At 39.7% G+C, this 27,829-nt stretch overlaps 1 protein-coding gene across 1 annotated transcript in view; it reads left to right on the forward strand.

Moving 5' to 3' along the window:
* Window positions 1–27,829, forward strand: part of OSBPL3 (oxysterol binding protein like 3) — an 89,412-nt gene that overhangs the window by 27,357 nt on the left and 34,226 nt on the right. The window contains exons 3-6 of the mRNA XM_082303759.1: window positions 17,942–18,184; window positions 27,020–27,136; window positions 27,342–27,395; window positions 27,605–27,718. Coding sequence (XP_082159885.1) covers window positions 18,092–18,184; window positions 27,020–27,136; window positions 27,342–27,395; window positions 27,605–27,718 — 378 coding nt within the window. The 5' untranslated portion in view covers window positions 17,942–18,091. The remainder of the gene's footprint in view (window positions 1–17,941; window positions 18,185–27,019; window positions 27,137–27,341; window positions 27,396–27,604; window positions 27,719–27,829) is intronic.

Here is a 27,829-nt window from a genome sequence, read left to right on the forward strand (position 1 = left end):
AGACAAGGCTTTTTTCCTTTTACTAGCCCAAATCCTGCTGGGGGGTGGTTGGAGAGTGAGGGAGTTCACTTGCCTATCTTCAAAGTCATCCCATGACCAGCAATTCCAAATTTTTTGAGAGTCTCTTAAATACAAAATTATTCTTCCCTCAGGCCATAATTCATGCTTTCACTTCAACACTGAATCTAGAAGGCTATTTGTTCTACATGGCCAAACTGTAGTTTATACTTCTCCTTTAGAATTTTTGCATATGGTTTATGTGTGTTTGGTGGTGGTTTTTTTTTTTTTTGTTGTGTGTGGGTTTGTGTGTTTTTTTGTTTGGTTTTTTTTTTTTTTTTTTTTTTAGTGCCATATAGTTCTCAAGGAAATCTAAATGAAAACACTAATAAGAGGTGGTGATAGCTAAGTAACAGCTGTTAAGGGCATGATTCAGCATCTTCCCCTGCAACTATCTCCCCCTGCAACTTGCAAGATTTCTGTCTACCCTGTGTTTGCAGGCTCTTTGGTGAAGGAATGCTGGTGACCAGTGTGCAGGGGCTGCCGCGATGGATGTGCTCTGTGCTTCTCTGTGCCTGTCTCTGGCACTGGCCAGTACGAGATGCTCTGGAGGGAAGTGTGCCAGTTCTTATCCTGAATACTTATAAAATATTTGTCCTTTTGTCAGACCCTTCTTATAATCTTCATCAGGGTGACTTACGATCTGGTGTGAAAAAGGCTGTCTTTAAATTTTTTTTTCGAGTTTATGGAAATTGCACATCCTATTCTAATAGGCATATACCTTGATGGTGTACATGAAGCTAAAAAAATTTGTATTATAGGGACTGACTTTGGATATATTTGGCAAAAATAAGTCTGTTTTCAAGGGTGGTGTATATTACTTCTACGGGCAACAATTGCCATGACCTAATGTATCAGCTTGAAAAATAATGCTCTTTTCATTTAAATAAAAAAGTGAAACTACAAAAAAGAAAATCCCTAAACACCAAGCTAAAGATAGCAATTACTGTAATGAATTGTAACAGCTGCAGTAACAAAGTTGGCCCTTGAAATGAAGGGGGGGAGATAACCCCCACCCCCTGCAATGAAGTAACTTTACACTGTATCATTAAATCTCACTTGACAAAATTGAGATGTCTTGTTCAAGACACTTGCAATGAGAAATTTCATTTTTCATTTGAGGCTGTTATCTTCCTACTTCCAGAAATGCCTGCAAGCTCTCACTGGTTTTGGCTGTGTTGTTCTTAAGTTTTTCTCCCTGCAGTTGTATTTCAGATGGAAGATTTTTTTTTTTTTGAACAATACCACAGGAGCATTTGCAAAAGAACCACCATGTAACATTCCTAAATAACTGAGTATCTTTCAGATTTCCAGTATGTCAAAACAGTATCACTGAAATGAGCTGTGCTTTAGTAACAGTGAATGTGTTGGTAGGAGGGTGGCACCACGCATCAATAGTCATCATCTGTGCATGGCACTGGGAAGCATGGAGGACACTACGGCTAAAGGATGGAGAGGATGGTGACTAGAGGCTTTAGAGAAATATAAGGAATGAAAGAAAGAAAAAAGTGATAAGAATTTCTTGCGACTTTGTATTTCTGCACTTAAAATCAGATATTGAGCTTTGTATAATACATGTGTTTTTCAAAGCAGTAGTAGAACATTTTTCAAATCATGAACAGATTTCAGCATTCTGTAAAACATAACCAGGCTAAAATCTTATTTCTAAATGTATTTCATTTTATTCCTGTCAGTGTTGTCTTGCCTCTTTTATATTTTTGAAAAAGCAAATGTAAAGGTTTTGAAAACCCCCGTTAAGACTGTAATGCATCTCAATGTACATGACTATCAGTTTTCTTCTTTTCTTTGAAGTCCTAATGGAGGAGGATATAGATACCTCTGCAAAGTTATGTTGGTCAAGCCACAGGTTATTTAGCGTGCATCTGTTTAGGCAGATTGGACTATTTTGGGATTTATCTTGTTTGCATCTTCAGACTTGTTTAATTCATGACTAGCAGCACAAAATTTGAGGACTTCAGAAGAAGTGGGATCTTTGGCTATAAGCTGGAGGCCCTTGTAACAGTGGATTGCAAGGGATAAGGAGCCACTAACACTTTTTGCCTGGATGTCTGCCTGTGTGGGGGATGCTCCAGCTGTGCTGTTACACTCATCACCTGTGGGAAGATAAATTCATGTTTTTCACTTACATAACTATGCATCACATTTTATTTAACTTACAGGCCAGAAGTCTGACCACAACTTGATAGATACAATGTACGTGTTTAAAACACAAAGGCGTTGTCATAGAAAAAATAAATCTGCACATTAAGACTTGTTTAAAAAAGGATCATTAGCACTTGAACCAGGCGGTAGCATCACTGTAAATGTACATATAGAAAGCATCTATATAAATATGCATATACTTTGCATAGGTATTGGAAATAAAACAGCTTCATGACCAGCAAGAATTGTGGGTTTTGCCATGGAAGGTGCTGCAGAAGTTCTTAGCCTGATAAATAGAATACAGCTGCTGAAGGTGTATTTGGTAGAGAGGAAGGCTGTGGTCCACCTGAGTCTCCCAGGCAGGTGGCATACTGATGGATCCGAGTACAGTGGCCAGCTCAGAAAGCACAGGTGATGCAGATGTTGAGAGAAATGTCCAGATCTGTTTAGACTCTGCAGTGACTCAGAGCTAGGGGGCTTCTGCCTTAGCTTGCAAATATGCTCTGTCATGGGGCTAGTGTAATCTAATAGGCAATGACCTTTAATTGTCCTTCAGCCTTGCAGCATCAGGCTGCAACTGCCACGATTGACTATTAGCCAGTAAAATTTCTGTCATTAAGCTGGAGTCTGAGAACAACAGGCCTTCATTCTTTTTTTTGGGATAGCTTTATCTGAGGTCTAACAAAGTGTCCTCGGCAAGGTCTTTGCTTATTTAGCTGGTGTGAAACAGAGTAGTGTGTTATAAAGTTCAGGGTAAGGAAGATGTACCTTCCGTTATAAAGAATATTTTCTTGCTGTCACAACAGAAGTACTCATATTTCTGCATGTGTTTGTATTTCAGAGTACTCTGAAATGATTGTGAAAACTACCAGCATTGTAGATTTCTTTCTTTCTTTCTTTAATTATTTATTTCTGTTACCAGTGGTGAGCAAGTCCTGATTCAATATGTTACAGGGAAGATGAAATGGAAGGCTGTTCAGTGGCTTTGGAGAAATCATGGTGACCCAATTTGAACTGTTTGCTTTCATAGGGTTTAAGTTGTTACCTGTGAAATACCCTGTTTCTGTGCATGTGGACGTGAAGGCTGATTACTCTAAGTGGATGTTATTGAAATAATAGCTGGCTGCTTGCTCAGCTGAAGGAAAGTCAGGCCTGCAGCATCCCTGGAATTGGTTCTGAATATAAAAAAGCCAGTGGTTGATTATGTACAAAATGTTAATTGTCGTTCTGCTCTGTTCAGACATAACTAGTGTGTGACTTAATTTAATACATTAGCTGAGAATCATTGCATTCAAATGGGAAGAAATGCATTTGTCTCATGTATTTACTTTCTGATGCTTAACGCATAACGTCCAACTTGAAATTCCTGCACTTGTTGGTGAGTTTAAGCCTCTGCAATTTGCTGTATAAGGTGGTTAAGCTGCTGATTTTAACTTCCAAATGCCTTATGCTTTTTCCATGTCCTCACCTAGCTCTAGAAAAGTATTCCAGGCACAGGGAGTAGGGCAAGGAGGAAGATGGAGAGAGATGGAGCTATGAATGCATGAACTGGCAACAGATGTGAACTCTGTTCGAGCAGTTTGTGGATTCCCCAGGCAAAATTAATATAAAGTCAGATCCCTCTGCACAAGGCAGCAAAAACAGTGTGCTGCAGCATTTTCTGGAAGCTCTAATTATTTTAAAGCACTGTGTGCTGGAATTGTGTAAACAGCCCACAAGAGCAAGTGACGGACTTTTCAAAATAAGTTGCTGGATGCCATAGGGAGTAAAGGCAAACTTATATCCAGTTTTTGGGAATGATACCACATTTCTTAATAGGTTGGTGATTGGTGATAGGTCTGAATTTGTATGACTGGGAATGCTATCGCTTATGTGAACGCAAAATGCGAAGTGTGAAAGTTTAATGCAGTTTTGGGTCAGTCTAAAAGAACTGCACTTTAGGGTGGGTGTTTTGGGAAGCATAAAGATGTGGTCAGCTTTCACTGGATGCTATTCAGAGCCTGGCATGTGGCTCCCCTTTCGTCCCACTTTCAAAATCTTTGTTGAAAAACCCAATGGTGCTGAAAGGAGAGAAACACAAGGAGAGAGATACCAGAATATTTTTCTCCAAGTAATTCGATAACTTTTTTGTACTTGACACAAATATAAATTATTTGGATTTTGATGTGTGGGCTTCCTAAATGAACTGGCATGCAGCTCTAACAGCATTTTAGTTCAATTTACCAAAATGAAGAGACAGAGCACAACACCAGGTGCTCAAGACATGTGTTGTGTTGTGCTATACTCTGTATTTCTTGACTTTCATGTTTTCACCCATTCAGCATAAGTGATCTGTTCCTAAAATCGTGTCTCTAGGTGATGCAAATGATACGGGAGTGTTACAGGAGATCTTGCTTACTTTGTCACTGTATTTTATTTCATTGTTTGATTACTGACTTGAAGCAATGATCACCTTCACTATTCATCTGCCTAACTGGTATTGTAAAAATCACACTAGAGAACAACCTTTCAGTCATCTTACTCCGGGAACAACGTAGGAATAGCTTCAACAGCAACTATATTATTCTGCAGATCAGTGCAAGTCGTCTACTCTGGCAGATGTAGGGACGTCAGGGGCTGGCTGGTCCTTCAGTCAAAATAGGAACTGTTTGATTCCCTGTCTGTATGTGCAGGCTTTCAGAGTTTTGTTAGGCAATCAGGTATGTGTGGTATTTCTCAACATCTTTATGTGCTGACCATAAAATGCAGCTCATAAATTTAATCCATAAAGAATTTGTTACTTAGAAGCCCTACTTTTCTACTCCAGGAAAGCCTGTAAGTCTTTCCAAAAGGGTATTTTTGCAGCAGTGTCTCCATTGCACATGAAGTGAAAATATGCTCAAACTACCTTGCCCTTTTCCCCAGACTGCTGATGAGCAGTCAGGCGAGTTAGCACGCCTGAGAACCGGAGTCTGAAATAGGAGCTGGGGGACTGCCGGCTCCCACAGCCACCTTGTTTGTTTGCTGCTAGGACAGCCTTATTTTCTTATTTTTGAGTACGGAAGAGAAGACTGGAAAACTGCAAATGCTGATGATGTAACTTCTCCAACTGTAATCCTTCCAGCTGCCATTGGTCATTCCAAGATTTATCTTTAATGTGACATTCCATGTAAATTTTTGTCACTTTGGAGTAAAAAAAAGTAAGAGAGTTGAGTATTTTTGACGTATTTTATGATGTGCTCTCAAAACCAGTATAACATCATGCTTAGCGGAAAAGATTGGGTGCATTTTATACGGAAATTTTAAATTCTCTTGACTTAAATTACCATTCACAGTAATTTTTTTTTACATTCCTCCTCCAGCTCTTCTCTTTCTATATGCATTTAATTTTTCTATCTTGTCACAATTAAATGCATAGAACAAAATAATGAAATTCAGTTTAGTGGTGGTGTTTTAACTGTCTGTATGGCACAGGTGTATTATTTCTAGAAGAAAGTGTGAGTTACGAAAATGCTTTAATGTCTGCAAACTTCAAGATTTGTGGTCAAGACTTGATGAAAACTTTGTACATAGAGTTTCAATCTTGAGCAGCCTTTGAAAAGACAATTTTACATCAAAAGTGCAATTTTATGGCATAAGCTTTGTAAAGGTGTTTTCTTCCTTTGTGTTCCATGTTTTACCATGTAAAAAAGATGTACTTGAATGAGTTTCTCAGACTTTTATCCTAAAAGTATCACTTGCTGGCAAAATTGTGGAAAACACAGTCAGTGAAAGATGAATATTAATAAAAGTTACAGAAAAAAAATATGTAGGTCAGCATGGGTGAAGTGAGCATGACTGCCATCTGTTAAGAAATCAGCTTTCAATATTCTGTTTCCTGCACCTTCATATGTTATTATTTTAAACATATTTTTGTTAAAACCTCCTTTTAGCTCCTTCCTCTAAGAAATTGCTTTTTTTCGGTTTTCCTTTTCAGAAATTCAGCAAGTGTGTTATATGAAAAATTGTGGAAAATATCTTTATGCTGCACTACTCATAATTAACCACAGGTTTAATTTATTTTTGTGTTCTAAGTCCTGATGGTCTAGAAAAGCCAGTACCATATGCCAGAATTTTAGAAACAAACACAAAAATGTTGAGAGGTTGGGAGGAGAGTACGGAGATAGAAGGCAAAGACCAAGAATGGTGGCACTCTTCTAATATTAAGCAGTTTAAGGGGAATGTATGTCACTTGTAAACACTTCTGTTTATTGCTGCTTTTATAGCCTATAATTAAAATCCAGTCGTTAGTTGTGGTGCAAGTATAACCAACCTCAAAAATGCTATGAAGCAACCAAGAAGCTAGACTGCATACATTGAAAAACTCCTCACGTTGTTGTCTGCTGTCTCTATAGCCTGTTTACAGTGACTGGAGCTGAAGTAAAAAATGAGTGTGCTCATTAGAAATAACAAATATGGATTGTTAAGTTGTAGCACCCTTTCACTGAGCTTAAATCAAGTTCTTTGTAAATTATTCATTCTTTCATATTGCTGAGGCATCCTAATTAAAACCTTCCATCTTCTAAACCTCTAAACATGCTTGAGAATGGGAGTGTAGCTGAAGCTTTTTTTAATCTTGCAGAATTTCTTTTGTTTTTAATTAAATTCAAATAGATAGCTAGTAGCTTGCACTAACCTGAATCTAAATGTAAGATCAGGGATAGAGTATCTTTTTCAGATCTTTCTGGATCAGTTGAGAATAATTCTGCTTCCACTTCCTTGCCCACAAGTTGGTGATGACCATTCCTACATTTTGGCCAAAGCAAAGTACGTGAGCTACCCCCTGTGGCAAATGGCTCTCCACTGAAGTGGATTAGGGAGGGCTCCTGTGATTTTTTTTTTTTTTAATTTATTTATTTATTGGCAGACTGATCTCCAGAAAAGAAACAGTAACAAATTGCTTAGGGGCAAGAATTTCTTTAACTGCTTTGGCATTTTTAAAAGTGAATATGAATTTGAGCTCTAACCCATCAGTGGAGGCACTGAGCTGCTACTGAGACCCATAAAAGTTCTTAGCAGCTTTGTATTAACTCTGAGCTCCATTGCTGGAGGCAGGCCATATTTGTCCATTGGGATGTCATACTGTAGTAGACTTGTATAAACAAACTTAGTGCATTAAAACTCTATGCATCTTCCTTGTTCTGGGCTGTTTGGAATAGTGTTGAATTATTCAGTCTTAATTGAAGCTTTCCTTTTCGGCCAATCTCCTAACTTGCTTTTAGATTTTGTTCTGTTGTAGCTAGGCAGTGGCAGGACAAGATCTGACATGAAAGCCCTCACTCTGAAATGGACCTTCTGTTCTTCCTCAGCATGGTTGCTGCTTCTGCAGCTTTGTGTTCACTTTCTTCCTTTTTCAAGGTCAAAAGTTCTTTTACCAGCTCTGTCCAAGTAGAGTCTCTAAGGTAACCCTAGCTCGATTCAGGTTCTCCTCCAGAATTGCAGAGCTTAAGGAGGCGGTGGGGAGGTTCTATCATTTGAGGTGGGGAGAGGATCTGTTTTATGGTCTCTCTCCTGCTCAAGAGCTACCCTGTTAACCTAGTTGGAGGCCCTCATCTCTAGCCTGCATCTTCTTTGGCTGACCCGGCTATTGAGATTGATACTTTCCCATTTCATATTACTTAAGCAAAATATTGCATGTAATCATTAAGACTTATAATCTGGTTTCCCACATCGTGCATCTCTCTGCTTTAGGTCTCTTTCAGTTCATTTTTATCCTATGCCATGAGGATAATGTTGCAGAAAACTTGATGTGTGGAACTTCTTCCCTGGATCCCATTGTCAAGGTGTTTGTTACAATCATAAATATGAATGGATTTAAGACCAACCGTGATGTAGAATCTTCCAAGAGCATGGTTGACTCCATCCGCATCTGCTTCTCACGGTTCTTGTTACCTGCAGACATGTACATGATGTGTTTCCAAGCAAAAGAACAGTTGCGGGCATCATCCTGTCTGTCCTTGAAGAGCTCCCTCCGAAGGCTTAACACTTTTCATTTTTATTTAAAAGAAACACATTTCTGTGTACACTTTTTCCTTTATATTTTTATTTCTTTTTCATTGAAAGCTTGGAGTTAACAAACTCTTACCTTTTGGCTTTAATAGCAAAAATACTTAGCACTTGTAGTACTAATTGTCTGCAGTACACTTTATACATGTTAATTGTTTCCTAGAATACATGTCTAATGTGTCAAGGTTTATTCACACATTGCAAGTTCAGAAACACAGTGTTGGGATGTTAGTGGCCCCTTGCCTGAGATAATGTTAGAAAGGTTTAACACTGGTGTGCTAACAACTACCTGCCCTTGTTTCGACTACTATGCACCTCTTTTTGATGTTTCAAGCTATCTTAATATGAAAGACCTGTAAAGAAATAATCTGCATAACATTTAAAAGAAAGCTGTAGCTTTGTGTGCATTTATAAATACTAATGTTGTAAAGTACACTGAAAAAGGTGTACTGGAATGGACTTAGAGACAGAAACCTCTAAAGATATGGTAAGTTGATCAAGAAGAAATGTGACATTTTCACAGCTCATGGTCATTACACTTTACAAAGTACGTAAACGAATTTCTGTGTATCCTAGGAAGAACTGAATTTTGTTACCATGGTCATTAAAGGTAATGAGATTTAAATTCTGAGCTAATAGGCCTGCTTATAAAGGAGAAGCACTAAACGTTCTCAGAGGGAAGTGGTGTTTCTTTTGTAACTATTTTTCTTTTAGAAATTAAGTGACATACACAAGACAGACATGATAATTCCAGTGTACCATGGAAAATCAGATATCTGGGGGGGGGGCTAGGTTTTTTATTGTTTTTTGGGGGGTTGGGGTTTTTTGTTTGTTTGTTGGGTGTGTGTTGGTTTTTTGGTGTTTGGTGGTTTGTGTTTCTTTTTTTTTTTTTTTTTTTTTAGAAAGTAGATGATGCCAAAGTATGAAAAGTAAAACACCACATCAAAGAGGACAAAGCAGGTTTGTTGGATCCTGCCACTCTTTAATGAACATATTTAGCTTTTCTGCATGAGATAAAGGATCTCTGTGTTGTGTTTGCTGTTCATACATACCCCATGATGTTTTTCTTCAGACTTTGGTGAGGATCGTTCCTGGGCTACCAAAACTCTTCCAATAGTCCTATTTGCTGTTCTACCTGAAACCACAGGTGATTGGTTTTGGGTTTCTTTCTTCATAGTGAAACCAACTATGTCAACTGGTTTAATAAAATATATTGCTTGATGTCAACCTTGATAGATTTACGCATCTCACAGCATTATGCAGCTTATCAGGTCAAAAAGAGACAGTCTGATTCGAAGTTACATGGATGCCTTCAGTGATTTGACAGGAAAGTGATGTCTTGTTCTTGATGTGCAGGCAGTGCTGTCTTAAGATCTTGAATTACTACGTGCTGGCAGACTGACAAATATTTCCACGAGAAGGCACTGACTTCCAGAACTAACATTGTGCCTATCAAAACTGAATCTAGGAAAACAAACAGTGTGTATTTCAGTAACATTTTAGCAATAGCAAGTGCTGTTTTAAAAAGGATTAAGCCTTGGGGCATAGTGGAGTATCTTTGTTTTAGTGAAAAAAGCAAAGCTTTAAATAATAAGAGACAGAAGAAAAATGAAAGGCAACCAAGCTCGTGCCAAAGCTCTGATGGTAGTGTTTCCACTCATACCAACTCTGGGATGTTATCACTAACAGATGGGCCTTTCCAAGGCTTTTGGTACAGACTGTAAAATGATACCACAGGCCTGTTACTTTCCTTACTGAAAACGATAATAAGCCTTTCTCTCTTTTCTATTGCCTGATCATCCTTTGTCTTTTCACTTGTAAGGTCTTCTCTAGATGAATAGCACTTCCAGTGCAAACAGACCCACTGCTTCTTTATTAATTGAGCACAGGGAGGGCTGTCAACCTCGTTAGCACTGCTGTATGCAGTGCATGTGCTCCCAGCCTAGGGTTTGATCACAGCTCGGTAGCTGTTATTTTCTGCTCCATCCTCGTGACAGGGAGACTGTGGACCCCTCTGTTACTGGGTCACAAACTGGTTCCTACGGTCCCCCAGCTTCTGGCTTCTCAGTCGAGTCTGTGAGAGTCACGCTATGAGCTGGAGGGGGCATGGGGGACCCCACTCAGTCTGGTAGCTCCTGCTAGAGAGCCCCTGAGCTGCCAGGCTGTCCCTAGGCAAGGCTCTTTCCGAAAGGGGCCAGGGGAGAAGGAGAATTAATTATTTAGGACCTGACTGCGAGCTAGGTCAGTCCTATTAGTTATGATTTTCAACTACAATTAAAAGTTGGGTGAAAAAGGTGCTATGACAGCTGACTAATTACAGTAATAATACAGCTATTACTGCATGTATTTTCTATACCGCTAGTCACCAAGATTTTTAACGTATCTGTCTAGAACATATACCCAGCAAGTTTTTTTATACAAGTGTAATCTACTGCAGATCTCCTGGAGGGGGTGGAAACAGTGTCAAGATTGCGCATTTAAAATGAATCATGTCGCATGCAGTATTATAGTCAGTTTCTATGGTGGATGTGAGGGGAAAGGTGGTATTTTTATATATGCTTATATTTCAGGATGCCAATTGACCTATTTCTAAATTTATATAAGATTTTTCTAATGTAAGGATTGAATTATTCACCTCAATTGTTAGTAAAACAGCAGATACTTGCTTTGCTTCAGGGGAGTCTTGACTAGACTTGGCATTGAAGCATGTTCTTCTTTGATGTCTGTCTTGGGATGTATTCTACTGGATTGTTTCTGGGGTTTTGCTTTGTTTTTTTTGCTTTCTGTACACTGGAACATACAGGATTTTCTTTCGTCAATTGATGAACATTATACATGAAAAGTAATCTGGTGTTAAATACGGTACGTTTGTCTAGCTTTTTCCCTTTCCCACTCTGTATCTCTCTTGATTAGACAATTAGGAGAGTTTTGCTTGAACTAAATTTTCTTCTTTTGGGTCATTGAAATAGCATGATTTAAATATTACAATAGCCTCCTTAAGGAGGTGGTCTAGATGGAATTAACTGGTTTTTTGTATCACGGACTACTTCAGAGAGTAGTATGTGTCCATGGCTAATGAAAGTATCTGCTCAACAGACGTTGTGATTTGAACGATGTCTAGAGACAGCACCTACCTGATGGAAGGCAGTTCTGAAATACTTCTTGTTATTGTTAGTTTCCATAAGTTGTTTGAACTTTTGCTTTCAAAGATAGTTTTAATAACTTAGTTGTTTTAAACTATTTTATGTTTGTTTCTGTAAGTTTTCTTCCGGAAAGGGGATAGCTGGCAACAATACAGTATTTGTGTGCTTTGTCCTTCAACAGTATGAATCTTATGGTAATTCAGGCACAGCTAATACCCTCCTCGAAAAGACATCTCCAATAGTTGTATGTGGCATATCTGTAGTCTATAAATAATGCTTTCCTTTTTAGAGCCAGATAAGAAACTGGGATAGATTAAAGGTGACAATTTGAACTTTAACAGAGAAAGCCGTGAAAGCATTCCTTGGAAAAGACTGTTACTTTGTTTATCCAGGTAGATGTGAGTGAATGTAACTTAATAATTTAATAATAGTTACAGAGCAAAGGTTCCAGCATGGATTCTTTTTTAATTCAGTGAGAGTCACTCAATGTTGCTTGTAACTCTGATTTGGATTGCTCAGTCCTGCCTGTGCGTGCTGTGTCCACATGACGCTCATCAGGCTTTCTGTTATTGCTATTCTTCTGTCCACAAAACCTGAATACAGTTATAGAATGAGATGTACGCTTCCAGTTTTGCTGCTCAAAATCTCTCTTCAGTGTTCTTTCACTGCTGAATCAGCTCTGAAGCAGCTGTTAAGGCTTTATTTTTCTTCCAGAGCCACAACAAAAATAATTGCATTATGTTGATGTTTTACTGCAGTTTTCCACATTTTTTTCTGAATTTCTCCCTTTCTTCTTTTGTGAGATGTGGAAAAACTTGGATTTTGCTGTAAGCTTATTGCTTTGAGAGTTGCAAGAGATGAATTGTGATACTGAGAGGTTGCTTTGAACCTGTGCAATTTTAAAGGTTTGAGGACAACATGGGATGGTACTTTTTTTTTTTTTTTTAAATAGGTCTTCCTGTTGTATATGTTATCATATGTTTACATAGCTTTAATTGATGTAGAATGATAAGTTGCTTAGTGACAGATGATAAGTAGAGATAAGTGCTGTTTATGGGTTTAGGATGTAGTAGCTATAAATAATATTTGATACTCATGTATTCTTAATTCTTTAAAATGCACCTAGCGAGGTCATTTGCAAAAGTACTCTTGGCCTACTTTTGCTGCTGTTGACTTGATAGTGAAGAATTAGGCCAATACTTAGCACTTGCAAAAATTCTTGTCCTAAATTTATTTGGATTTGCCTCAGCCTCACACCTTTGATTTGTCTTTTTGGAGTAGACCAAAGTAAGTGGCACTGTGTGCTCCAGAGGAAAGGTGGGAACAAACACAGTTCTGAGGCCATCCTGTGGCATGGGGAGGAGCAAAATGTATTGAACCCGAAGCAATTGGATCATGATGACCTCAAAACATCAGTTTTAGCTGCGATCTTAGCATAGTTAGCATAAAATGATTTTTATGCCTGCTTTAAAATTGTAATCGTTCTTGTACCTGGTAGCCTTAAGTTCCACAGGTAATGTAAAATATCAGTCGCCCTAGAGAGGCCCAGTCACTGCTGCTGGCAGCCAGAATATAAGAGTCAGTATGGGATGTCCTGGAAGAGTAAGTGGGTTGTCATTGAAGGACAACCACAGTTTTCTTTTTTTCTTCCTGAACTTGAAGAAAATTTTTAAAAAGGAGCACAAAGTAGTTGCTGGAGCATGCAGCAGTTTTCACAGATGAGTTGAAGCCATGTTCATTATTCACATACGCTTTCTGGAAGTCTCAAGGTAATAAGTTAAATTACTTGGAAACACCAATAAAATAATAATAAAACACTTTGGAGAGAGGGCACATTTCACTCCTGCCTTCTTCAGGGCTGGTAACAAAAGCCTTTTCTTCAGCCCATGTAGTAAATTAATTTGAAGGAATAAAGGGAACTTCAAAAGCCCAGTTTTGGAAGCAGACTGACAAAATACTTCAGGTGCTCTCTGTCAGATTTACCCCACCTGTCTCCTGCCCCTTGCTTAAGCACCTCTGGTTAGGTGGCTGAGTCACCTTCAGCTCATTTGAATTCTGGAAAAGTGCCCATCTGTCTCAGTTTTTGATTCCAAAAGGACAAATGGCATCGCCCTAGGAGATCTTAAGTACTTAGATGGTGTAAGTCTGTGTCTAGATGATATTATGTTAGCAGGTAGAGTAGTGCAGTAAAAGTGGACCTTTGTAGTGAATCAGTTAAAGGTAAGGACCCAGCATCTACACCAGGACAGGACTAGTCAGGACTAGGTCTAGTCTGGTGCCATGGACTCAATGCTTTGAGCACTGGATGCACTCCTGGAGCACATTTCATCCAAAAGGGATCTCGTTTCCATGCTCCAAGACTGCCCTGCAGTGCAAACCTAAATGTGGCAAGAGGCAGGGACCAGAAGATTTGCAGAAGTGTCCTTCTGCTCTGTCCACCTTAACTTCATCTAGACTCCACACCAAAAACATGATGATAGAAATACTGTTTTGATTACATGGCTGCTTCTTGTGTTAAAGTCCATGAGACCTCCGTTTTTTTTCAGTTACCTGACGCTTCCAGGACATCACAACCATTGTGCTGTGTGTTCAAACAAGCAAAGGGCATCGTTTAACTTAGATCTAGTGTGTCCTGGAGATATACTCACAAGGTACTGATGACAGCAACTTTCAGTGCATTTTGCTGCAAATTAGAGCCTATTTCTTGCCCTGAACAGGGCAATCTTGGCAAAAATGCCAGATACTCACCAATGAAAGCCAGGTGATAAAGTGCTCATTTTGAACACAGAGCAGCGAAGAGGACAGGTGGTTATCTGAGTGAACAGTGTGCCAAAAAAGTAAAGCACTTGCTGTATGGTACTTTCAAGGGGGTATCTGAACAATGAGTTTGCAGGAAGTGTATTTCCATTCCTGTTGTGAATATTTGACCTCTGCTTGTTAATAGAGATGTTATCATTACACTTTTTTACTAAATGCAGCTTGAAACTAAGCAGGAAAGTTATACTTTGTACTTACTCCACGGTTAAAAACCCATGTAAAGTGAGATAAATCTAAACCTATTAAAAGTCCTAGTCCTTAGTGAAATACCACACAAATTTATCTTCATAGAATCATAGACTACCGGGTTGGAAGGGACCTCAAGGATCATCTGGTCCAACCTTTCTAGCACAGTCTAGACGAGATGGCCCAGCACCATGTCCAGCTGAGTCTTAAACGCGTTCAGTGTAGCGGAGTCAACCACTTCCCTGGGGAGATTATTCCAATGATTGACTGTTCTCATTGTGAAAAATTTACCTCTCGTGTCCAATCGGAATCTCCCTGGAAGTAACTTGTACCCATTACCCCTTGTCCTCACCATGTGACTCCTTGTAAAAAGGGAGTCTCCATCTTCTTTGTAGCTCCCCTTTAAGTACTGGTACATGGTGATGAGATCACCTCTAAGCCTCCTTTTCTCAAGGCTGAACAAACCCAGCTCTCTCAGCCTATCCTCATACGGCAGGCTTCCCAGACCCTTGATCATCTTGGTGGCCCTCCTCTGGACCCCTCCAGCCTGTCCACATCTTTTTTGTATAGCGGGGACCAGAAGTGTACACAGTATTCCAGGTGTGGTCTGACAAGCTCTGAGTAGAGAGGGATAATGACTTCTTTATCTCTGCTGGTGATGCCCTTTTTTATGCAACCCAGCATCCTATTGGCCTTCTTGGCCGCAGCAGCACACTGTTCACTCATGTTGAGCTTCCTGTCCACCAGGACCCCCAGGTCCCTTTCCACAGAGCTGCTCTCTAGCCAGGGGAATCCCAGTCTGAGCTGCACTCCTGGATTATGTTTTCCCAGGTGCAGGACCTTACACTTGTCTTTGTTGAACTTCATAAGGTTCTTGTCAGCCCACTCTTCCAGCCTATCCAGATCTTCCTGCAGGGTGGCTCTCCCTTCCAGAGTGTCTACTTCCCCACTCACTTTGGTGTCATCTGCGAACTTCATCAAGCTACACTTGATCCCATTATCCAGATCGCTTATGAAGATATTGAATAGCATTGGGCCCAGTATCGGTCCCTGGGGGACCCCACTTGTGACGGGTTGCCAGTTTGAAAAGGAGCCATTTACCACCACCCTTTGAGTGCGGCCCATCAGCCAATTCCTCACCCACTGCACAGACCACTTGTCCAGGCCATAACACATCAGTTTCTCCAGGAGGAGGCTGCGGGGAACCGTATTGAAGGCCTTGGAGAAGTCCAAGTACACAACGTCGACCGCTCACCCCTTGTCAACCAAGCAGGTCACTTTATCATAGAAGGCCACCAGATTTGTCAGGCATGATCTGCCCTTAGTGAAGCTGCGTTGGCTTTTCCCAATCACGTGCTTCATTTGACTCATGATGGCCCCCAGGAGGATCCATTCCATAACTTTCCCGGGGATTGAAGTAAGATTGATGGGCCTATAATTACCCGGATCCTCCCTTGAGCCCTTCTTGTAGATACGGGTAACATTTGCCTTCCTTCAGTTCTCTGGGACATCCCCCGATTTCCACAACTTCTCGAAGATTATAGAGAGTGGCCCTGCAATGACATCAGCCAGCTCTCTCAACAGCCTCGGGTGGGTGGCGTCAGGGCCCATCGATTTGTAGGGGTCAAGCTCCTGTAATAATTCACATACTACTATGTTTGGATCCTCCTGGATTTTCGTTCCCAGCGCCTGGGATCCAACAGTGTTGGTAAAGACAGAGGTGAAGAAGGTGTTGAGAACCTCTGCCTTTTTAGCATTGTTGGTGACTGATTCACCTCTACTGTTTAACGGTGGGCCTATGTTTTCCTTCTGTTTCTGCTTGCAACATACTTAATCTTCTGGATAGGAAGCGACTATACCTTCTCCAAAAATGCACTATTCCTAATATCAGCAGTAATTTCAGTGTAAAACCCACGTGCTAGGCCCAATTCAGACCTTGCTATCGCATTGCTGTGCTGTTCTGGTTTTCTTCAGCTCTTGCATCGTGCTCGCTGGCTTTGTACCTGTCGGTTCCTGGAAATAATTGCCAAGCTGACTCACCAGTGCAAGAGCCCCAGCAGAGCTTGCTTTCTCCCCTGACTTTTGGAGACTGGGGCCGTTTTGTTACTGTTGCTGAGCATCGATATGCTCTGGGAGTAATTGTGTATTTCTAACTAGGGAAGGTAAATGCTGTGAAGAGAGACCTCGTTTCAGGTGAAAAGACAGCGAGTTGGTTGAAATGTTACAGCAAACTTTATTGCCAAAGAGGCACTGTAGATTGGAGAAGGTCTTTGTTTGGAAGGTGGATGCTTCAGACTACAGCAATAGGGAGAGAGGTTTTCTGCAGCATAACGTTGTCTTCATCTTAAATATAGCACCTGGTTTTGTGGGGATGTTTTGTTTTGGTTGGTTGTTGGTTTGTTTTTTTTTTTTTAAAGGGAAACAAACTCTTAAAATACACAAAGTGTTTTACTAGGGATCTTAAAATGATGCTTCTCTCAGTATAGGTTTTTAAGCCTCTTAAAGAAAAAACTGAATGGCAAACTTAAATAACCAGTGAGCCCAGTTCAGGAGTGTTCTGACAGCGCAAGCGAGGGGATTGTGAAGTAGTGCTTCCCTGTTTTGGCAATGAAATCTCTCTTCTCTTTGTGGAAACTTCCTTACCTTCCTCAGTGGTGGTTCTTGCGCTCTTCCTAATGTGCAAATTCCTTGCCCAAGACAATAAAATCTGAAGTGATACGCAATTCATAAAGCTCTTCTACCGCCCCAAGTTTTGGAAAGCATCACCCTTTTGTTATGTCCTCTGTTTGTTTTTTAAAAAAAAATAAATGCAGTTACCATGACAACTCTTGCCCACACTGGAAATCCGTTATTGGGAGTTTCTGGCATGGCTTTTATTTGCATATGCTGCAAACAGCACTGTTATTAAACAGACTGGTAACTATTCTTCCAGTCACTGACCGAGACAACGGATGTGACAATAGTTACAACTTTCTTCTTCCAGGTGAGAGTGGTCACGCACAGCTCTATGCAGCCAAGTTTGCATGCTCACTACTTTTATGTATTGCTCTCTTATAGAGAGAGGTTTTTTTTTTTTTTTTTTTTCCTTACAACCTGAAGCCATGCTTGTTTAAATTATCAAGGAACTGGAAAAAAAGAGATATTGTTTGGGTTACTCACCATCCTTTTTGTGAGACATTTTATTAGACATCTTCTTCTCATTTTCAGGGTGTTTTGGTTAGATATTTATTATACTCTGCATGTGTTTCTTTATTAATCTTTCTTTTGGATTATTAATTTAGATCTTTAAAAAGATGCTTGATACTGTACTTTGTCATCTGAAAAAATAGTGGCAGTTAAATCATGCATTTAGGATCCAAAATTCTTATTGTTCCTGTTTCAGGCTTGAAAATTTATCTTAAAGTGATTGTTGAATTAATTTCTAACAGCGTACAGTAAAGCAGTCAGCTTGTATTACCAAAGGCTTTATTATGATTTCATGATCTGTGCTACAGGGTGGCAGTAAGATATGGCATCTGATAACTTGGCTTGTTTTTTCTTTTCCCTTTTAGGAATTTTCATGGGATGCAGATCATGCCTCTGGGCTGCATTTGGGTGAAGGATGAGTTCTGTGTTTCTCTCAGGAGTCTTCCAACACATTTTCTAAATTACCTTTTAATGGTGTTCTAAGTGAGCGTATGTGAAACAAATGGTATTGGATCATGAGTGAAGAGAAAAGCTTTGGTGTATCCCAGAAAATGTTGTCTCCTTCAAGAAGTACTAGCAGCTGCTCCTCCAAGCAGGGAAGTCGACAGGTAACACAAACTTTTTCAATGAAACTGAAAGCATTACTAAGATTGGCTGTTACTCTTGCTCTTGAATATCGTCACATCTCTTAAACTGTTTTCCTGTTGCTTGCTTGTTTTATTTCATCACTTCTCTTTTTTTCTTACTCTGTTTTCTTTTTTGTTGGTAGCAGCATCTTGTTTTGAGCCAATGCAGTAAACATACGTTACTGAATAGCAGGCACTTGTAAAACCGAAATGCTAACAGTAAATTTTGAATTTCTATCATGTTGTATTTATGGTGTTTTTATAGTGAAATATTGCTGCTGTAGCGGCTTGTTCTCAGTGGTTTGATCCTGAAATCCCAAATCTTCCCTGTAAGCTACGACTTTTGTGGTAGAATATTGTGTAACTGCTCTGCTTATTTCAAGTTTCCAGGGAAAGGTGTGTGTGCATGTGTGAAAGAGAACACATTTTACTGAAACTTGACATGGGGCCTCTTTGACAATGAAAAAGTGCCTGTGAATGCCCGTGTGTGCTGGTTGTTGCTGTAGAACTGTAGTTAAGAAAATAAGTATTCGTGTAATGTGATGCATCTGGGTGCATAATGCAAAGGATGCTTTGTTTTCTGCAGCGATGATGCTATTCTTTAAGCCTTACAGTTTTAAAAGACATGTCTACGAGTGTTTGCACCTAACTAGTGAGACTGCTGAAGACAGCTTTTGTTTGTGGGCAAGAAACATTGACCTGCAGCCACACTGGGAATTAAGCTTAAACACGCTCAATCCATGCTTGCCAAATCATGAGCAATATGCTCAACATAAACTTTTATTTGTACAGATGCTGGCTTAGTGGAGCTCTTGAAGCTGCCTCAGGTTGAAATTTTAATTGGAACTGAAAAGTTTTAGAGACCTCAGCTGTGTTTTGAAATAGCATCTGCTTTTCTGGGACTTCTGGCCTCGTACATACAGTTGGCAAGGCAGACAAATCTCTGAACAATTTATGCCTTTTAAGGTGCTGTGCCTGTAAGAAATGCTGTGAACTTCTAGTATACCAAGCAAAGAAATCCTTGCTTTCAAGATGACTTTTTTGTTTTCCTGCAACATTATATTTTATATCCTCAGTACGAGATTACCTTTAAAAAGCGTAATTTATAACATTTGGTATTGTTTGTTTCAACAGTTCATGTCTATCAAGTGTTATCAGGTAGTATTTAAATAATAAGATTTACATGAGCATGACTAAATCCACTGATGTGTTACACAGCCAGTATAAGCAACCATACTTTTGCAGAAGCAATTTCTGCAAGAACCTCGCTTACTACCATTTAACATGAACAAATCTGTTGGCTAGCTCCAGCTTTTGAGACTGTTATTAGCAGGTCTCATTTCTTATCCATTTTGTTCTCACCTGCTCTCTTTGGAGAAAAGGAATAATTCAGTAAGGTTTAATGTCATCTTGTCAATCCGCAATTTTTTAGTCTTTGATCCCTGTACAAAAATGCAAGGTGTACTTGACCAAGGTGAGAGATGCAGCTTGGTGTTTTGTTTGTATTCCTGGTACATCCGTGCTCATTCATTGTAGTCAGGCAGACAGTAAATTGCCTCTTACACCTATCAGGTCAAGCTAAATGGAGGTATAAAGTAGGGCGTTTCCCAATGTATAGTGAAGGGTGATACAGTTGATATTTCTTCATGATAAAATGGGGCATGGTGGTAAGTATCTCCACTTCAATTAATGATTTGGTATTAATCTTTTTGTGGTCAGTCATTGCAATATCAAGTAAGTAATAGTGTACTTTTACATCTAGGGAACCTACATGGGTTGACTGATTGTCCATGTTTTCAGGGGGTGGTGATCATAGAGGCAAGCCCACAGAAGCTGAGGAGTTTGTGACTTGTTATATGCTGGGAAATGATCACTAAGCAGGGCTAAAACCTCTGCTTGCTTGCTTTATCTATATAGTCTGAAAATTTACAAATGTTTTTCAGAAATTACATGTGTTTTTTAAGGTTCCGCTGGTCTTTCTGATATGTTCATTTTTAAATAGAAGCTTCTAATATTTGTAAGGAATACTTTAATACTTTCTCTATTTCCTTCTTTAGCATGTGCAGTAACTTTCTAGCTTATCCTATAACTTTGTTTGCATCTGCAGAAGTGATCTAGAGGTCTTCCTTCAAAGTAGCAAAATTTAGAAAGAAATAAAAATTAATTCTAAATTACAGTTTCTTTCAGCGTTGCCAGTGTTTGTGTGCATGGTTGTGTATTGCTATTCCTTCCTTAGTTCCCTGACATTTTTGGTGTTTTTCACATGGCTGTTTTTTCACAATTAAGTTGTCTTGCAGTTTACAGAACAAACTGTTTTGCTGGGGAAAACAAAGATTTAAATATCCTGTGCAGTGTGCACTCTGGATATTTACTTGAAAATAACTTCTGTGGGTCATTTTCCCTTACATTTTTTTAATTTATTTGTTAATTATAGTTTGTGATGGTAGCATGTTTCAGTAAATGTTTTGTTAGATAACCTCTTCTGTGCTGCATGTGGAAAGAGGGACCTTTAGGTCTAATAGGGGCAGTACTCTGCAAGATTTACTGGCCTGGACACAGCAGTGCTTTGGGTGAGGAATGGATATCTTCTCCCTGCTCCTGCTCCCCAAAAACCTCTGGTCTTGCAGATTATAAAGATCTTTACCTTGCTAGATAGACCCTCTCTTTAGTGGTGTAAACTGTATAGTATAGCATATATTATAAAATCTAAATTGTTGGTCTGGGCAGTGAGGATGTTCTTGGGTCCTGTCTCTTTGCTCCCCTCTTCCCACAGAGGATTTCTTGTCACACCTGATGAAGTAGTTTTGTTTATATCATTAATTGCTTCTTTTCTCACTCAGCCTCTTGTATTGGTAAATTGGAGCTTTGCAGTCCGTCCCTACTAATAGCCATCTACTCAGGGCTGAGAAGGCAGGGATGAGTGATGCCACAGAGTTATTTAATTTGCTCTTTTCATCTGCATGTTAATTTAAATGATGGCACTTCAGGTGTTCTATTAAGAAAACAGCAACAATCTAAAGTTCTATAAAACTGTTAAAAATCCCCTAATCAAAAAAGTACCACATGTGCAACATACACCTCCATCAGATTTTTTTTTTTTTTTTTGGCAAAGCCCTGGTAGAAGAGTGCAAAGTAACACTGATACTTTTTTATTAATAGTGTCATGAAAGTTTAAATAATTTTGGTTGCCATATGCTGTGCAGGGAATGACATGCTACGATTTTGATATTCTTTCCTTCATCTTTCAGCTCCATGGAGGGCTTCTTATTCCTCCTTCAAACACTTGCGCCTCTCTCAGGGACCTTCAGAGCTAGGCTCATCGCTTGCAGCTTAACAACAGATCTGCCTGACAGGTGCTTTTCTCTGTGCTGCTGGTCTGACAAGGCAGTTCTTTTAATCTGATTAAGTAGAAAGAAATTCTGAAAAGTGCAGGGGGAAGGGACCTGGAGAGTTTGGGGGGGTGGGGTTGCCCCCAAAATAGTGCGATCTGAGTTTGGAGTCTCTGATTTTCTAGGCACAGATTCTGTTGCTAGGACAAACTAGCACCAAATAATAAGTGACCTGAGATTGAGATACGGAACCACAGTAGTGTGAGGCTGCTCTGCCTGCTAAAATTTAGTTATGTGTCGGTGCGTTGCTGGTGTGGGAGATGAGCCCTGTGATGCAGAAGATGGGCCACTGTGCTAGAAAGGAGTTGACTTAAGCAGGGCTGCAGGGCTTGGAGGGACCTACTCCTTCTTTTGCTACACTTGGTGCCCCTTTTCTGCCAGATGCAACACATTTGCAGTGTGAACTGAAGAGGTTAACAGTTAATCCTGTTCCACTAAGTTCACCTTCACCTTGAAGCCCCATAGCAGGTTGGAGGCTACTGCCACTTCCCATCTCTCTACTCTTCTTTGCCCCTCTCCTTCAGTCACGGAAAGGGGTCCACAGAGCCACAACTCAAACTCTGTTTTGTGAGGAAGGAAAACTGATGCTGATCATCTTTAAATTTAAATTGACCTGTGATCAAAAGAAGGTATATTGTGGTAGTTATTTTTAAGTCTAACACGTTAACTAACTTTTAAAATAGATTCAGTAGGGAAAAGCTTTATGTCAGGAGAGCTGCTTAAAAAAACGCCATGTTCTAAAAAAGAAAATTAAATCATTTCTGCCAATTTTATGAACCGTAACAAATGCTTTAGTTGCAGCTGATGCCAACCCTTATCCTCCACAAAGCAGGTTTCTATTTTTGGCACTTTAAAATATTCGGTACAACTGACTGCATTTTACGCTGGAAGAAAGTCTGGCACTGTCATCTGTTTCGTTCAGGGAGCTGCAACTGCAAGCATCGGTCTGAGAGCCATTCAAACTCATTACTTCATTCTTTCTCCGGAAAGAATTTGCCTTGAGGAGCTGTATGGTACAGAATATTGCAGAAAATGAGGAAGCTTTTATTTTATTAAACAAAGAAAATTACTACAGTTACCTAATGACAGAGTTATCGCTAAAGACCAAAGTGTATGTTTTTTTTCCTCAGCCACAGAGCAGGTATAAGCCAAGCAGCAACTACAGGGTGATTTTCCAGTGCTGATCTGAAATGAGCACATGAGAAAAGTGAAGAGTATGTTCCCCCCTCAGCCTCAAGTGAAATTTCTGCCCAGGCAGCAAATGCAGTGTTGATCATTTTGTGCAGATACTGGTCCATAATGATGCAGAATCTTTTGTAGTGTCATAACCTTAAGACACAACCAATTTGGACATCAGGCTTATGCTAGAACTGTTAATGCCATTCAGCTGGGAGTTGGGGGGTGTGGTAGTTGTGTTTGGTTTTTTTTTAATTTAGCGCTGTGGTTTGGGGTGTCCCTTTCAGTTCCCTGTCGTGGGATAAGAATCAGCAAAATGGAGCATAATCTGAATGCTTCCAGTAGCTTTCAGGAAATCCTGTATCTCCAATTTGCTCCTCTGCTATTTCAGGCAGATGAGAACAGATGATAACCAACCAGCCTGATTCATTTGCCTTCATTTTAGAGAGTAAGCAGTTTTCTTTTGCTTCTGCAGCTGCTCCCAGCAATAGCCAACTGATGCTTTTTCTTCATTAAATGAGATGTCAGATCTCTTGCAAAACAAAATATGGATCAAGATCCTGTGGGTTTTGGGTCAAGAGCAAACAGATCCAAAACGAGTCACAGCAACAGTGTTTTGAAAAATGTGGGAGTTTGGGGGTTCAGGTGGGAAACGTTGGACTCTTCTGGCCAGATATATGTGGAAGAGGACCAGATGCTGTTACTGCAGCGTTGTACCATGCGTATATCCAGCAGTTCCCCAAACTGTTAATTCTCTGAGCTATTCTTTGCCTTTCCTTGGGTAACTTAGTTAATTAAATAGTCTTGTGCTTTTAAAAGGATGCATTTCTAATTCAGCTAAAGCTACCTTTATGTAAAGCTTGCAACTGAAGTGTGAGGTTCCCAGGGCAGAAATGTGAGTAAGTGACTTGCCTTCACCTGAAATTTGGCAGGCCTGCTCAATGGGAAGAAGTGCTCCCACTTCAGCTTTTCTTTCCATTTTCACACTTTTTAATTGTGGAGGCATTTTCTTGGCCACCTCACTGACCAGAACAACAGTAGAGAAATGTGGCTCTCCTGCAGGAACGTGGGAGACACCTTGTGCCTGGACTGCAGGAGAGGCCCAGACAAAATTAGAGTTGTAATGCAGGCCAGGATGTGCTCTGTATTTGAAAGTCTTACCAAAACTATTTGACACTGTGTATATTCCAGATGGGTGCAATTGGCTGAGCTATTCCTCAGCTGCTTCCTTCTCTTCACCTCATATGCCCAGTGTAGCATGGGTCTGTCTCGCTTCAGGAGTCCCTTTCTTTCTAAGCTTGTAGAAAGGTGAATCTGGATTCTTGTGTTTTTATTGATTCTGCTCAAATTTCTGCTTGTCCCCTGCAAGCAAACCACTCTATCAACCATACACTGTGTTTAAGCTTAACCAAAGTCTGTGAGAACTTGATCCAAAGTTCAAGAAAATTACTTTGTTAGGTAGAACACTGGAATATTGAAAAGGATCTGCTGTTCCCTAGTCTTGACTGCTATCGGGTTAATTCTCAGTGGAAAAGTTATGTGTTTGAGTACTGCAGCTTAATGTATTTTGACTAAGGCAAGGGAAATAGCTTGCTTAGTAATCAGGCAAAACAGCTTTTAAGCTCTGCTGGCTAATTTCGAGAAGAAAGAAACAAAAATGTAAACACAGCATTTTTCTTAATCTTGCAGATTCTCCTGGTAGTTCTTAATTAGAATTATCTTTCACTCGTTCCATCAAGTTTCTCAGTTTTTTACTGTCTACCTTTTTCCAATACCCCAATTTGAAATCCGCTAGTGTCAAGATTATTTTTTATATTGGCTTATTTAGTAGATCATATTTTCTGAGGAGATGAGATTTTATCCACAGGTGAACATTTAAGCAGCAGTAAGTTCAGCTGTTACTTAGTTAATGTAAATTGTAACATTACACTATATTTGATGACAGTTAAAGAGGCTGCTCTCTGTCATCGTAACAGTCCCAATCCTTGTGATTATATAAGGGTTAATAAATAATCTTTAACAGGAAAAAGAAATCCAAGACCACTGCAGAAAGCATTTAGTAGTCTAATATTTACATTTATAGCAAAAGAGGTGGTGGAGCATCATTTATCTTTGGCTTTCAAGGTTGTAGACTGGAATGTTCTGTCAAAAAAAAAAAGGGGGGTGGGGGGGAAAGGTCCTTAATTGTGGAGGCTTAGAGCCGCCTTTGCACTTGAATAGCTGTCAAACTGCAGGTAGCCAAGCTCCAGCTAACTGTCCTTGCAGGGCACAGGCTGGCTCTCTGCTTCATTCTCTGCCAGCTTCACCCTGCGGAAGACCAGTGCTGTTGGTCTCTAGCAGCAGAGCGTGGGCTGCTGCGGCCGGTGTTAGGCCGGTGGGCGGGAGACAGCCCAGGAGGCCTTCCCTTCCGCTCTCCCTTCAGCCCGCCAGCTCATGATATCCATGAGCGACTTCTCCGTTCCCTCAACTGAAACCATAGTAATTTGCCCCAAAGCAGGAAAGGGTTCATGATTATTAAGAATTTTAAGTGAGTCCCAAAGTAGTAAAAATAAAAAATAAAGAATATGGAGCGCAACTTCTGGTTTTCAGTAGGAAAAATATGATTTCATGATTGTTGGTTAGAAATAATGGTATCTAAGTAGCTGTCAAAGTATCTCTCAAACTGGAGGGAGTAAAGAAGCTGTTTGTTACAAAACTGACAAGGATAAAACCCAAACCCGTAGAACCACAAAATGTGTGCCGTGGTAACAATTTCGGTTAGGACAACTGCAGTTTTGACTTACCTTCAGGTAGCAGAACATCACTGGGTGGTCTGTAGGGTGTTGGATGACGGGAGCTGCTCAGCCCCCCGTTTCTACGGCTTGCAGCCTGTTGTGGGGTGAGTGCTGGCAGAGTGAACTCAAGCCAGGGAAGCAGAGCAGCTTTCCAGTTTGTTCCATAAAGTGCAGTGCAAGGAAGATAATGAAATATCATTACGTGATGTAACCAGTAACGTGGTGGAATAAGAGATCACATTCCTTAAGCTGTTTAATGAATGTCTTTTTGAAGATGGTTTGCCATTATGCCTTGTTACTCAAGTAATGAGCATGTCACCTGATCTAATTTTTTTTTTCTACATTTCTAGGGGTGAATTTTAAGGATTCTGGAGATGGATAAATGAGCACAACTAGCAGTCTTCCTGATTTTTGTTTCATTTTTGTTTTAAAGTTTTTTTGAGTCAGTCAAGTTCTTTTTGGGAATACTTCCCTATGTGCCTGACAGGGAGGACGACAAATACTCACCTACCTGGTATAGGTTTTCCCTGAAGTATTTCATACTAGTCCTGTTTTGTCATTAAGTTATATATGCCAAAGAATTCTTTGTCTTTTTCAAATACATGGGGATGGTACTAGCACGTGCCATTTCCTGTCAGTTGTTCATAATTCTAGATCTGTCAAATCCTATGCTAGCTGGCAATAAATAATTCATGAGATCTCTGATCAGAAATCTTGAAACCCATGTTACATTGTCATTAGCAGTCATTCCATAAATAAGAACTGTAAAAATACTATGAGGTTTATTCTCATCTCTGTTATGTTGCTGTAGGGTCTTTCATTTAAGAGGTCCTGATGGCAAAAAAGAGAGATCCTCTTTTAATTAGAGATGTATCTGCTGAAGGGTGGTTTTTATTTTTCTTGTACTCTCCCTTTATGTCATGTTGCTCGTAGTACTTGAGTTACTTCCCTGGCTTTTTCATTCGTTTTTATTTATTTTATTATTTTTAGTCTAGGGAGGCTGCAATTCACACCAAACACAAAACTTTGAGTTACTGAATACAGGCAAAAGAGTTTTATAGAAAAGGTCTTCATTTTCAGTGTCTCTTATTTCTGCTTCATAACCTACAAAACATATCTTTTTAGCATAGGCTATTTCTGCCTGTGATGGCAGAAGGTCTTTTATGCTAAATTGTGACTAGGCTGTGGCTATACACTGTGCGTATGTACGTACAGAAAAATATACATATAAAGTTCTGGTAAGCTCATACATTCAATGAAGGGTGGTGTCATAAAAATAGTGTTTTGTTTAGTTTGTATTTTTTCTATCAAAATAAAAAAGAATCTTGTCGCTTGGAAGATACATAACAGTGTAAAGACGGATCTAAGGTTAGATTTCAACATCATTTGGGTTTTTTTATTTATAGCGTCCTTCCTCTCTTAATGATTCTGTTCTTTGGAAGAAATAAGAGCTACATTTGGATTTTCTGTTTAAGCAGGACAGCTGGGAAATTGTAGAAGGACTCCGGGGAGCAATGAATTGTACCCAGGAGCCACAGAAGCAGGAGGGGTGCTTGCTGAAAAAGAGGAAATGGCCTTTGAAGGGCTGGCACAAGGTAGGAAAGGAACGTGTGTCTCAAAGTCTGACGCCGTGCGAGTGGGACTCGCTTGGTGTGGTTTTGTGGCAAAAATGTTACTTAAGAGCAGAGAAAGTGTTCTCCAAATAAATGGGGGGTGTGTGTGTGTGTGTTGGTTTTTTGTTTGAGGCTTTTTGGAGTGTTTTGTTTGTTTGTTTTTAATTCTCTGCATTTCTGGTTACAGAGATACTTCTTTTTGGACAGAGGGATTTTGAAGTATTCTAAATGCCAAGCTGATGTAAGTGATCTAAAACCCTTTAAGGCCATTATAAGGTAACAACACTATTTTATCCAAAGTAACAATAATTCCATATTGTTGGCAATGGGAAATGGAGTTTCAGCAGTTCTAAATAGTAGGTTGAAGTGGGGAGAATGATGGTTCCAGCAGGTAATATCTATCCTTTTGCTTTATTATGGAGTGATTGTATTCTTTTTACTTTTTTGCAGTTAGAGAGAGGGAAGCTTCATGGCTGTATTGATGTTGGACTTTCTGTCATGTCTGTAAAGAAATCAACAAAATGTATAGATTTGGATACAGAAGAGCAGATATACCACCTGAAGGTAGGTCTTCAAGATTGTTATAACCTTTCTCGCAAAATAACAACATTAGCTGTGTATGGTGGAGACCTTTTTTTTTTTTTTTTTTTAATAGTAGGAGGTCTGTTAGTTACA

The sequence above is a fragment of the Platalea leucorodia genome (genome assembly GCF_965183815.1).
Source record: "Platalea leucorodia genome assembly, chromosome: 1".
NCBI lineage: Eukaryota > Metazoa > Chordata > Aves > Pelecaniformes > Threskiornithidae > Platalea > Platalea leucorodia.